Below are 13,661 nucleotides of genomic sequence, written 5' to 3' on the forward strand. Positions count from 1 at the left end.
TTTTAACTTCGAGCACTGAAGAGTGCTCGAAGTTAAACATAAATAGACCTATGTTGATTGACAGCAGCTGAGGACCGCTGCCAATCAACGGCGAGTGTGACAAAAACAGTGCTCAGCGGAGTAAACAGGAAGTATAAGAAAATAAGAGCACTGAACAGGAAATAAAGTACAAAACACGAAAAACTATCAGAAAGTAAGTGACAGATTGTTACAAAAAGGTTGTCATAAACATTACTTAAATAATTTAAAAAAATAATACAAAAGAAGACACATTTTTATGTATATGTATATGTATATGTATTCAATTATAAACATTCATTTGAGGACACACCTTTAGGGACACTATTGAACCGCTATTTAAGATCCAGAAAAAGGCAATTAGTGAAGTGGATTACATTTATAAAGTGTTTTACATAGTGAAACCCAATATCTGGCGTGGCGCAGTGGAAAAGTGGCTGTGCGCAACCCGAGGGTCACTGGTTCAAATCCCACCTGGAACCAACCTCGTCACGTCCGTTGTGTCCTGAGCAAGACACTTCACCCTTGCTCCTGATGGGTGCTGGTTGGCGCCTTGCATGGCAGCTCCCTCCATCAGTGTGTGAATATGTGTGTGAATGGGTAAATGTGGAAGTAGTGTCAAAGCGCTTTGAGTACCTTGAAGGTAGAAAAGCGCTATACAAGTACAACCCATTTATTTATTTATTTATTTTATCTAAGTTACATTTAAACCAGTGTGGGTGGCACTGGGAGCAAGTGGGTAAAGTGTCTTGCCCAAGGACACAACGGCATTCACTAGGATGGCGGAAGCGACAAGATCACGGGTACAAGCGGCCGAAATGAGTTTCCTCTCCCTTAGAGATAGGGTGAGAAGCTCTGCCATCCGGGAGGAACTCAAAGTAAAGCCGCTGCTCCTCCACATCGAGAGGAGCCAGATGTGGTGGTTCGAAAATCTGGTCAGGATGCCACCCGAACGCCTCCCTAGGGAGGTGTTTTTCCAAAAATATTTTTAACCCAATTAGGTGGAATTAAATAATTAAAGTGTCCGCCCAGATATCGGTAGGTCGTGAGTTCGAACCCCGGCCGAGTCATACCAAAGACTGTAAAAATGTGTTTGCATGTTCTCCCCATAGGTATGTAGGTCTTTATTGTCATCGCAACAAGTACAACACCATTTTTGTTTACAGCACAAACCCGTTCCAGATTAGACAAACAAACAGTTTACTGGGTAACAGAACAGGAACGCTGATGGGTCACCACGAGGCGCCCCGTAAAAGATGGAGAAAGGTAAAACGCTGGCGAAGAAGATGAGTAAAAAAATACAATCTAGACTGGGCTCCTAAGGGGGTCTAGTCTGGAGTGGGAAAAAAAACCTCCGTGCAATGCACATATGAACACGCTACATTTAATCACGACAGACTCGCAGCAGAGGGGCGGGGAGTTGGGGCCCCGGAAGGCGATCACTGCTTTGAAGCGCTGTCATCCGACCATCACCCGAGGGGAAAAGCGGTGGTGAAGGCGTGGGGTGGGGGTGAGGGGTATTGCGTGTGTATGCCCAATGTAATATTGTTTAGACTGAGGCCGATCTGCAAAAGTTCGACTCCAGGTGTCGTTGATGAGGGAGGGAGGTCAAAAGCGTCCATCATTGAAGTGTCCTCGGGGGTGTTTTTCAGAACAGCCTGGTCCTGTTTCCACAGCCTCAAGGCCGTCTGAGGGAGTCAAATCGTAGATTAGGATGTTTGTTTTCCGCCAGCAGACAAAAAACTGTTATGATCTGCCGCCCGGATCATAATGTCATGGTCCACTTCTTGGACCATGTCATATTCTGGTTTTGTTTGTTTTGTTATCACAGCCTGTTTTGTATTCGACATCTTTAGTTCCCGGTGGCATTTCCTGGTTTGTTTTGGTTGCTTAGTTACGCATTGAGTGTCACCTGTTTCTGGTTTTTGATCACGCGCACCTGCCCCTGATGATTTCTGCCCCACTATATGCCTGTCTTTGTTTGCCTTTCGTTCTCGGACTATAGTGACATCTCTCTTCTCGCATTGTTGTAACTATCTTTTTTCACCCTATTAGCTTCCATGCTATTTTGTTTGTTTACTTGTCCCTAGTTTAAATACTAGCGCTTTCAGTTCATTCTAGCTTTCTCGCGAGTTCTGTTTGTTTTGTCTTTAGTGCCCACGTGCCAGTATTTCTGTTATTAGTTTGTTTCTGTAGTTAGGAATAAATCTTCATTCCTACCTTAAGGCTGTGTTCCATCTCTGCTGCACCACGAGAACGCAAACACACGCCACGACGCCACCCAGACGTCACACATACGTGGTTTTGGTTTTTGAGTCCTTTTGTGTTTTTTTTTATTGTTTTGGACTCTTCCTGTTCTTAGTTTTTGCACTTCCTTATTTATCTTGTCTCCATAGTTTCTGATTTGTTCCACCAGTCCTTGTTATCTACGCGCACCTGTGATAATTTATTACGTCCCTATTTAAGCCTGCCTTCGACCTCAGTTCCGTCTGGATTGTTTGTTTGCGTTAAGCAACAGTCACGTTGCCATTTCCTAAATCTTTGTATCTTTGCTAAGTAGCTCCTTAGCTTCTCGTGCGCTCGGCACGCTACTTCTGGACTCTGTCCTCAGTGCTAGTTTTAGCTTTAGCTTCCCGTGCGTAGGCACGCGTTTTCTTTTGTTCATTTTTGCACCAGTGTTATCATTATTTTTTTATCAAAACAAGCTCTTACCTGCCAATCTCACACCGATCTGGTCCTCTTGCATCTGGGGTGACACAAAACGCAACCAATTTGCGTGGACCGCGTGACAAAAAACAATGACTTGTCTGTTCTATTCGTCCATGCTGGGTGCTCTCCATCCATCCATCCATCATCTTCCGCTTATCCGAGGTCGGGTCGCGGGGGCAACAGCCTAAGCAGGGAAACCCAGACTTCCCTCTCCCCAGCCACTTCGTCTAGCTCTTCCCGGGGGATCCCGAGGCGTTCCCAGGCCAGCCGGGAGACATAGTCTTCCCAACGTGTCCTGGGTCTTCCCCGTGGCCTCCTACCGGTTGGACGTGCCCTAAACACCTCCCCAGGGAGGCGTTCGGGTGGCATCCAGACCAGATGCCCGAACCACCTCATCTGGCTCCTCTCGATGTGAAGAAGCAGCGGCTTTACTTTGAGTTCCTCCCGGATGGCAGAGCTTCTCACCCTATCTCTAAGGGAGAGGAAACTGATTTCGGCCGCTTGTACCCGTGATCTTATCCTTTCGGTCATGACCCAAAGCTCATGACCATAGGTGAGGATGGGAACGTAGATCGACCGGTAAAATGAGAGCTTTGCCTTCCGGCTCAGCTCCTTCTTCACCACAACGGATCGGTACAACGTCCGCATTACTGAAGACGCCGCACCGATCCAATTCAATTCAATTCTCCATTTCAGCACGTGATCCATCTCGCGGTTCAGTCCAGAAATCGCCGCGGTCTGTGTTCCCACAGCCCAGCCCAAACCGTCCATTGCGACAAACAGCCTTTGGGCTCCTTGAGTGGCTGCCATCGTCTTACGAATTTGACGCTACACCAGAGCAATGCCCAGCCCAGTCAGCAGGTGCCCCGCGATCATGGTTCCAAATAGCTAGATGTCTTCCACGTCCTCGTTGGAAAGGACTGAGAGGCACATGATTCTCCATTCGTCCCAGGAGTCTCTCACGTAGTCCGCAGCAATGGGCTCCCCCGAACCTCTTTTCCTCGTCGAAAAGATTTTGTCAATTGCGTCGAGAGTCCAGCTGGTCATATCCATGCCAGATGCTTCGATTTGAGGCCCACCCAAAGAAAGAGGCTTCAAAAATGTTCAAACAAGACAAAAACAAAAGGGAGCAAGCTGGGACAAGAAGGAGCGGGATGTGACCGCCCTCACCAGAGGCAAGACAGAAAAAATGGGACCTGTTAGCTTCCTGCTTGGGACTCAGCATCAAGGGTTGGAATTGGGGGCTGAATCACCCAAAAAATGATTCCCGGGCGTGGCCACCGCTGCTGCTCACTGCTCCCCTCACCTACCAGGGGGTGAACGAGGGGGATGGGTCGAATCCAGAGGACACATTTCACCACTTCAGCCCATCGCAGACATGCTGAGTACGCGTCTTACCGAAGCAATGTTTTCATGATCATAGTCTTTTTCCGATGGCCGAGTTTCCGGTGCTTCACTAGTCAATATTGCACACATAATAGGCGGATATACAGTCATGGTCAAAAGTTTACATACACTTGTAAAGAACATAATGTCATGGCTGTCTTCAATCAATCATCAATCAATGTTTATTTATATAGCCCCAAATCACAAATGTCTCAAAGGACTGCACAAATCATTACGACTACAACATCCTCGGAAGAACCCACAAAAGGGCAAGGAAAACTCACACCCAGTGGGCAGGGAGAATTCACATCCAGTGGGACGCCAGTGACAATGCTGACTATGAGAAACCTTGGAGAGGACCTCAAATATGGGCAACTTCCCCCCCCCCTCTAGGGGACCGAAAGCAATGGATGTCGAGCGGGTCTAACATGATACTGTGAAAGTTCAATCCATAGTGGCTCCAACACAGCCGCGAGAGTTCAGTTCAAAGCGGATCCAAGACAGCAGCGAGAGTCCCGTCCACAGGAAACCATCCCAAGCGGAAGCGGATCAGCAGCGTAGAGATGTCCCCAACCGATACACAGGCGAGCGGTCCATCCTGGGTCTCGACTCTGGACAGCCAGTACTTCATCCATGGTCATCGGACCGGACCCCCTCCACAAGGGAAGGGGGGACATAGGAGAAAAAGAAAAGAAGCGGCAGATCAACTGGTCTAAAAGGGAGGTCTATTTAAAGGCTAGAGTATACAGATGAGTTTTAAATGCTTCTACTGAGGTAGCATCTCGAACTGTTACCGGGAGGGCATTCCAGAGTACTGGAGCCCGAACGGAAAACGCTCTATAGCCCGCAGACTTTTTTTGGGGCTTTAGGAATCACTAATAAGCCGGAGTCTTTTGAACGCAGATTTCTTGCCGGGACATATGGTACAATACAATCGGCAAGATAGGATGGAGCTAGACCGTGTAGTATTTTATAGGTAAGTAGTAAAACCTTAAAGTCACATCTTAAGTGCACAGGAAGCCAGTACAGGCGTAATGTGATCAAACTTTCTTGTTCTTGTCAAAAGTCTAGCAGCCACATTTTTGAGTTTCCAATCATTTCTACAACTCTTACTTTCTTGTGATTGAGTGATTGGAGCACATACTTGTTGGTCACTAAAACATTCATGAAGTTTGCTTCTTTTGTGAATTTATTATGGCTCTACTGAAAAAGTGAGCAAATGTGCTGGGTCAAAAGTATACATACAGCAATGTTAATATTTGCTTACATGTCCCTTGGCAAGTTTCACTGCAATAAGGCGCTTCTGGTTCAATTTTTGACAACTCCTCTTGACAAAATTGTGAAGTGTGTGAAGAATATTTATATAGCGCTTTTTCTCAAGTGACTCAAAGCGCTTTTACATAGTGACACCCAATATCTAAGTGACATTTAAACCAGTGTGGGTGGCACTGGGAGCAGGTGGGTCAAGTGTCTTGCCCAAGGACACAACGGCAGTAACTAGGATGGCACAGGCGGGAATCGAACCTGCAACCCTCAAGTTGCTGGCACAGCCACTCTACCAACCGAGCTATTGGTGCAGTTCGACTAAATGTGTTGATATTCAGCATTGTCCACACATTTAAGTCAGGACTTTGGAAAGGGCTTTCTAAAACCTCCTGTGGAAGGGGCGTGGTCCACGCGTCACCTGTGGGCAGGGCATGTGCAGGAGCCGGCTCTAAAGCAGATGACAGGGGAGCGGATACCAGTTTTCTAATCACCTGTCTCTTTATTAGCAGCGTTGGGGACCGCAGAGGGGGAGCTGAAAAGCTGGAGAGGAGAGTCGTAAGGCGAGAGCGAGGAAAAAGGAACAAAAAGAGAAAGAAGAGACTCTAAACCAGGGGTAGGGAACCTATGGCTCTAGAGCCAGATGTGGCTCTTTTGATGACTGCATCTGGCTCTCAGATAAATCTTAGCTGACATTGCTTAACACGATAATTATGAATAATTCCGCTGGAATTCACAGTGCTAAAAATAACGTGCAAAATATAAAACATTCTCATGCATTTAAATCCATCCATCCGTTTCCTACCGCACCTGTTCAAGAAGTCGCATTAATGGTAAGAAGTATTTTATGTCATGATGGGGGGGTCGTTCTCCCAGGAAGGCGGACAGACTACTCGGGACATGGCATTTAGGTAAAAACATGACTTAATTTAAACTAAAAAAAGATACAAACAAAAATCGCTCACGGTGGAGGCACAACTTGGGCTAGCATGTTAGCATCGATTAGCATAGCATGTTAGCATGGATTAGCTGGCAGTCATGCCGTGACCAAATATGTCTGATTAGCACATAAGTCAACAACATCAACAAAACTCACTTTTGTGATCTCGTTGACTTAATCGTTGCAAATGCATCTGCAGGTTATCCATACATCTCTGTGCCATGTCTGTCTTAGCATCGCCGGTCAAATGTGGAGACACTTTGGTACATTCAATGGGGGTCTGGCGGCAGATTTCTTGCCAGTGGTGCAACTTGAATCCCTCCCTGTTACTGTTGTTACACCCTCCGACAACACACCGACGAGGCATGATGTCTCCAGGGTTCCAAAAAATTGTCGAAAAAACGGAAAATAACAGAGCTGAGACCCGGTGTTTGTAATGTGAAAATGAAAATGGCGGGTGTGTTACCTCGGTGACGTCACGTTCTGACGTCATCGCTAAAAGAGCGATAAACAGAAAGGCGTTTAATTTGCCAAAATTCACCCATTTAGGGTTCGGAAATCGGTTAAAAAAAGACATGGTCTTTTTTCTGCAACATCAAGGTATATATTGACGCTTGCATAGGTCTGCTGATAATGTTCCCCTTTAAAGCACAGCTGTAACCACAAAACATCTCGACACGAACAGAGGACCACCTGTAAACACTACAAATGTGGGACAGTTCTAATGAACTAGTTTCTCTTCAGTATGTGTCCTCATGTGTGATACCATGTGTGACTTTTCGGAGAATCTTTTCGCACAAACTGAGCAATGAAAAGGTTTTTCCCCGTGTGCGTCTTCATGTGCCTCACCATGTTGAACCTGTGCGCAAATTCCCGACGGCAAACTGAGCATCGAAAAGGTTTTTCTCCAGTGTGCGTTCTCATGTGTGACTGCATGTGTGACTTCTCCGAGAATCTTCTACCGCAAGCGGAGCAGTGAAAAGGTTTCTCCCCAGTGTGCGTTTTCATGTGTGTCACGAGCGAGAACCGGCGAGCGAATGTATCGCCGCAAACCGAGCAGCTGAAAGGTTTTTCTCCTGTGTGCGTGATCATGTGTCTTGCAAAGTCCCTTTTGTTGGAAAAGCTTTTATCGCAAACGGAGCATTGAAATGGTTTCTCGCACGTGTGTGTTCTCATGTGTGACAGCATGTTTGAGTTGTTGGAGAATCTTGTACCACAAATTGAACAGATAAAGGGTTTTTTCGCCCGTGTGCGTTCTCATGTGTAACGCTATCGAGCCTTTCTGAGAGAAACTTTTTCCGCAAACTGTGCAACTGTAAGGTTTCGTCCCCGTGTGCCTTCTCATGTGTACTGCGATGGTTCCTTTCTGAGTGAATCGTTCGCCACAAATGGAACAGGAAAAAGGTTTTTCTCCGGTGTGTGTTCGCATGTGTGCGCTCAATGTCGACCTCAGAGCAAATTTATCAGCGCAGACGGAACAACTGAAAGGTTTCTCTCCAGAGTGCGTTCTCATGTGTCTCGTCAATGTGGGCCTTTGAGCAAATTTGTCGCCACAAACCAAGCAACTAAAAGGTTTCTCTCCCGTGTGCGTTTTCATGTGTTGAGTTAACTCACATTTAAAGGAAAATCTTTTAGCACAAACTGAACAGATCAACCTTTTTTTACGCGTCCTCTTTTTAGCGCATTTAGAGTGTTCGTCGTCAGTTTGAGTCCTCGCGTCGCCTTCACAGTCCGCATCGCTGCTCAAAGGTTCTTGGGTGTCGTCCCTGTCTTCATCTTCAGGAGAGTGTGACGTTGTGTCCTCACTATCTGATAGAGGAGCTAAGAGCTTGTCTGCTTGTGATCCTCCACAGTGGTCTTCACCAGCTTCTGTTGTCATGTGTTGATTTGATTTTCTTCTAGAAGGTTCCACGGCTCTGTTCTCCTCACTTGGACTGTGATGAAGCTGTGAGGACTCAGGTGGTTTGTCTCCATGGTCTTCGGTCTTCACAGAGACAACGGTTAGTGGAAACTTGGTGAGATCAGCCTTCTCCTGCCCTAGAAGACACGGTCCCACCTGGGTGATCCACACTTCGTCCTCTTCCTCTTTAAGGTTGGGGGGCTGTGGTTCCGGCGGCTTCAAAGTGGTGCTTCCCTCTAGCGACCGAGTGGGACAGTCTCCTTGACAACCAACCAGCCAGTTGCCGCCACAGGACACAAAACAATAAATGTTAGCTCAGACATGTCAAATATTGTATCACCAAATCATTCCAGAGCGCAGCCACTGCTGCTGCTCACTGCTCCCCTCATTCTCCTGCGGGTGAACAAGGAGATGGGTCAAATGCAGAGGACACATTCCACCACACCTAGTTTGTGTGTGAGAATATAATTGGTATTTTAACTTTTTAACTTAATTTAATATTATTTAGTCCATCAAAAGTCCGCCCTGAGATGGGTAGGTCATGAGTTCAATCTGCGGCCGAGTCATACCAAAGACTATAAAAATGGGACCCATTACCTCCCTGCTTGGCACTCAGCATTAAAGGTTGGAAATGGGGGTTAAATCACCAAAAATGATTCCCGGGCGCGGCCACCGCTGCTGCTCACTGCTCCCCTCACCTCCCAGGGGGTGATCAAGGGTGATGTGTCAAATGCAGAGAATAATTTTGCCACACCTAGTGTGTGCGTGACAATCATTGGTACTTTTTTGTATAATGTGTCCACAACACATTATACAAAACCAGTGAAGTTGGCACCTTGTGTAAAAGGTAAACAAAAAAAGAATACAACGATTTGCAAATCCTTTTCAACTTATTTTCAATTGAATAGAATGCAAAGACAATATAGTTAATTTTGACACTGAGAAACTTTATTTTTTTTTGCACATAATCATTAACTTACAATTTAATGGCAGCAACACATTCAAAAAAGTTGGCACAAGGGCAATTTTACCACTGTGTTACATGACCTTTCCTTTTAACAATACTCGGTAAACATTTGGGAACTGAGGAGACCAATTTTTGAAGCTTTTCAGGTAAAATTATTTCCCCTTCCTGCTTGATGTACAGCTTAAGTTGTTCTATTATTGTTCTATTTTAGGCTTCATGTTGCGCCACACATTTTCAATGGGAGACGGGTCTGGACTACAGCCAGGCCAGTCTAGTACCTGCACTCTTTTACTATGAAGCCACGCTGTTGTAACACATAGCTTGGCATTGTTTTGCTGAAATCCATCCATCCCTCCATCCATTTTTTACCGCTTATTCCCTTTTGGGGTCGCGGGGGGCGCTGGCGCCTATCTCAGCTACAATCGGGCGGAAGGCGGGGTACACCCTGGACAAGTCGCCACCTCATCGCAGGGCCAATACAGTCTAAAATACAGTGGGGCAAAAAAGTATTTAGTCAGCCAGCGATTGTGCAAGTTCTCCCACTTAAAATGATGACAGAGGTCTGTAATTTTCATCATAGGTACACTTCAACTGTGAGAGACAGAATGTGGAAAAAAAATCCAGGAATTCACATTGTAGGAATTTTAAAGAATTTATTTGTAAATGATGGTGGAAAATAAGTATTTGGTCAACCATTTAGAGATCTAAATAAAATAAATAAATACATTAGTTGTAGTTGTATAGCGCTTGTCTACCTTCAAGGTACTCAAAGCGCTTTGACACTACTTCCACATTTACCCATTCACACACTGATGGAGGGAGCTGCCATGCAAGGCGCTAACCAGCACCCATCAGGAGCAAGGGTGACATGTCTTGCTCAGGACCCAACGGACGTGACGAGGTTGGTGGAAGGAGTTTTTGGCTCAAAATCTCACGATACATGGCCCCATTCATTCTTTCCTTAACACGGATCAATCGTCCTGTCCCCTTAGCAGAAAAACAGCCCCAAAGCATGATGTTTCCCCCCCCATGCTTCACAGTAGGTATGGTGTTCTTGGGATGCAACTCAGTATTTTTCTTCCTCCAAACACGACGAGTTGAGTTTACACCAAAAAGTTCTATTTTGTTTTCATCTGACCACTTGACATTCTCCCAATCCTCTGCTGTATCATCCATGTATCCATTTTGGTATAAACTCAACTCGTCGTGTTTGGAGGAAGAAGAATACTGAGTTGCATCCCAAGAACACCATACCTACTGTGAAGCATGGGGGTGGAAACATCATGCTTTGGGGCTGTTTTTCTGCTAAGGGGACAGGACGATTGATCCGTGTTAAGGAAAGAATGAATGGGGCCATGTATCGTGAGATTTTGAGCCAAAACCTCCTTCCATCAGTGAGAGCTTTGAATGGTTGACCAAATACTTAATTTCCACCGTAATTTACAAATAAATTCTTTAAAATTCCTACAATGTGAATTCCTGGATTTTTTTTCACATTCTGTCTCTCACAGTTGAAGTGTACCTATGATGAAAATTACAGACCTCTGTCATCATTTTAAGTGGGAGAACTTGCACAATCGGTGGCTGACTAAATACTTTTTTGCCCCACTGTAAGCAGGGGCGTCCATGATAACGTTGCTTGGATGACAACATATGTTGCTCCAAAACCTGTATGTACCTTTCAGCATTAATGGTGCCTTCACAGATGTGTAAGTTACCCATGCCTTGGGCACTAATACACCCCCATACCATCACAAATGCTGGCTTTTGAACTTTGCGCCTATAACAATCCGGATGGTTCTTTTCCCCTTTGTTCCGGAGGACACGATGTCCAGTTTCCAAAAACAATTTGAAAAGTGGTCTCCTCAGACCACACAACACTTTTCCACTTTGCATCAGTCCATCTTAGATTAGTTCGGCCACAGCGAAGCCGGCGGTGTTTCTGGGTGTTGTTGATAAATGGCTTTCGCTTTGCATAGTAGAGTTTTAACTTACACTTACAGATGTAAGAGACCGGGCTTTCTGCTCCGCTGCTCCCAGTCTGTGGAACGCTCTCCCTGACCACCTGAGGGCACCTCAGACTGTGGATGCTTTTAAAAAAGGCTTAAAAACCCATCTTTTTAAAAAAGCCTTTCTATAGACATGCATGCTGGTTGTAGCCTTTGGGCTGTTTCTAGTTTTATATTTTATTTATTTTTGTTATTACTTTTTTTCACACTGTGGCACTTTGAGGTTGTTTGCTCAACGTAAAGTGCTTTTTACAAATAAAATCTATTATTATTATTATTATTATTATGTAGCAACCAACTGTGGTTACTGACATTGGTTTTCTGAAGTGTTCCAGAGCCCGTGTGGTGATATCCTTTACACACTGATGTCGCTTTTTGATGCAGTACTGCCTGAGGGATCGAAGGTCAAGAGCATTCAATTCACGTGCAGTGATTTCTCCAGATACTCTGAACCTTGGGATGATATTACGGACCATAGATGGTGACATCCCTAAATTCCTTGCGTTAGCTTGTTAAAAAATGTTGTTCTAAAACTGTTGGACAATTTTCTCATGCATTTGTTCACATTTGTTTGTGAATGACTGAGCATTTCATGCAAGCTGCTTTTATACCCAATCATGGTACCCACCTGTTCCCAATTAGCCTGTTCACCTATGGGATGTTCGAAATAAGTGTTTGATGAGCATTCCTCAACTTTTTTGCCACTTGTGCCAGCTTTTTTGAAACACATTGCAGGCCACAAATTCCAAATGAGCTAATATTTGCAAAAAATAACAAAGTTTTCCAGTTCGGACATCAAATATATTGTCTTTGAAGTCTATTCGATTGAATATAAGTTGAACAGGATTTGCAAATCATTTTATTCGGTTTTCCAACTTCATTGGTATTGGGGTTTTGTACAAATTTACGATATTTATGTTTTTATTGTGTGATTCAGTTTTAGGAATGGATTAGAAACAAACACCGAGTTTTGACAGTAATTTGAACAACATGCATTTCCTGGAAGAAGGTCACATGTTTGTTTATTATCTGCAATTTGATGTACTATGCAAAAAAAAAAGTTCATATTTAATTTATTGAAAAATTACAAAGTAAAGAACTCCTACTAGGAATAGTTTCACTTAGATTAATTGATTATGAAGTGAAGTGAATTATATTTATATAGCGCTTTTCTCTAGTGACTCAAAGCGCTTTACATAGTGAAACCCAATATCTAAGTTACATTTAAACCAGTGTGGGTGGCACTGGGAGCAGGTGGGTAAAGTGTCTTGCCCAAGGACACAACAGCAGTGACTAGGATGGCAGAAGCGGGAATCGAACCTGCAAAGTTGCTGGCCACTCTACCAACCGAGCTATAACTACCAACACAAAGCCACCATCTTGGATTATATATTTACATTACTGGGACGGTGTGGCGAGGTTGTGAGAGTGGCCGTGCCAGCAAACTGAGGGTTCCAGGTTCGATCCCCAGCTTCTACCAACCAAGTCACGTACGTTGTGTCCTTGAGCAAGACACTTTCACCCTTGCTCCTGATGGGTCGTGTTTAGGCGCCTTGCATGGCAGCTCCCGCCATCAGTGTGTGTGAACGTGTGTGTGAATGGGTGAAAGATCCAGTGTGCTTCCAGTTCAAAGATGGCTCACCAGGTCACCTGACCTACTCTCGCTCGGCACACAGATGTCAAAACTAATTATGTGAACATGCGTGGTTAATTTTACATGTTGCAGAACCCGTTTACCATTTATTTACTGTGCATCACGAACATTTATCCACAAAAGTATTGAGAAGCCGCGGACACTATGTTTCAAATTGTTGTGTCTTGACAAACTGGATAGCTATAAACTGACAAACTATACTGGGCGGTATAGCTCGGTTGGTAGAGTGGCCGTGCCAGCAACTTGAGGGTTGCAGGTTCGATTCCCGCTTGTGCCATCCTAGTCACTGCCGTTGTGTCCTTGGGCAAGACCCTTTACCCACCTGCTCCCAGTGCCACCCACACTGGTTTAGATGCAACTTAGATATTGGGTGTCACTATGTAAAGCGCTTTGAGTCACTTGAGAAAAGCGCTATAAAAATATAATTCACTTCACTTCATGGTGTTGCCACCGGGAAGTGATTTCTCCGGTCCGTCCCGCAAAGCTGTCAGGTGACGTGAGTGAAAACACGCAACAGCTCAATGACAACAAGTATCTTATAGTAAGGGGAACAAGGAGAAGGAGACCCTTCCTCTGCGGGTCCCGACGCTCCCCAAGTTAAAAGCTACACGACATCAATGTATTGTAGAATCAACCTCCAGTAGTTGGTGGTAGTGCAAGCTCTTGTAATGGTTTTCAAACATTACTTTTTATGTAAAACTGTATTTTTTGGATTGAAATGCATTTGACATGTTAAAACTTTGGTTATATGGGAGGACCGAGCAAGGATTAAAATGATTTTAATTAATTTCAATGGGTGTTGTTGATACGAGATA

At 44.8% G+C, this 13,661-nt stretch overlaps 2 protein-coding genes across 9 annotated transcripts in view; both read right to left on the reverse strand.

Annotated features, from left to right (window-relative positions):
- LOC133542443 (zinc finger protein 2-like) overlaps positions 1-13,661 on the reverse strand; it is a 272,490-nt gene that overhangs the window by 125,781 nt on the left and 133,048 nt on the right. The gene's annotated exons all lie outside the window — the stretch shown is intronic.
- LOC133541992 (zinc finger protein 771-like) overlaps positions 5,856-13,661 on the reverse strand; it is a 14,155-nt gene continuing 6,349 nt past the window's right edge. For 2 of the 3 annotated variants that reach the window (XM_061885751.1, XM_061885749.1), the window contains exon 3: positions 5,856-8,502. In XM_061885751.1, the coding sequence (XP_061741735.1) occupies positions 7,443-8,502 (1,060 nt within the window). In that variant the 3' untranslated portion in view covers positions 5,856-7,442. The remainder of the gene's footprint in view (positions 8,503-13,661) is intronic. The other variant, XM_061885750.1, reaches the window with a different exon arrangement.

The sequence above is a fragment of the Nerophis ophidion genome, linkage group LG24 (genome assembly GCF_033978795.1).
Source record: "Nerophis ophidion isolate RoL-2023_Sa linkage group LG24, RoL_Noph_v1.0, whole genome shotgun sequence".
NCBI classification, from domain to species: domain Eukaryota; kingdom Metazoa; phylum Chordata; class Actinopteri; order Syngnathiformes; family Syngnathidae; genus Nerophis; species Nerophis ophidion.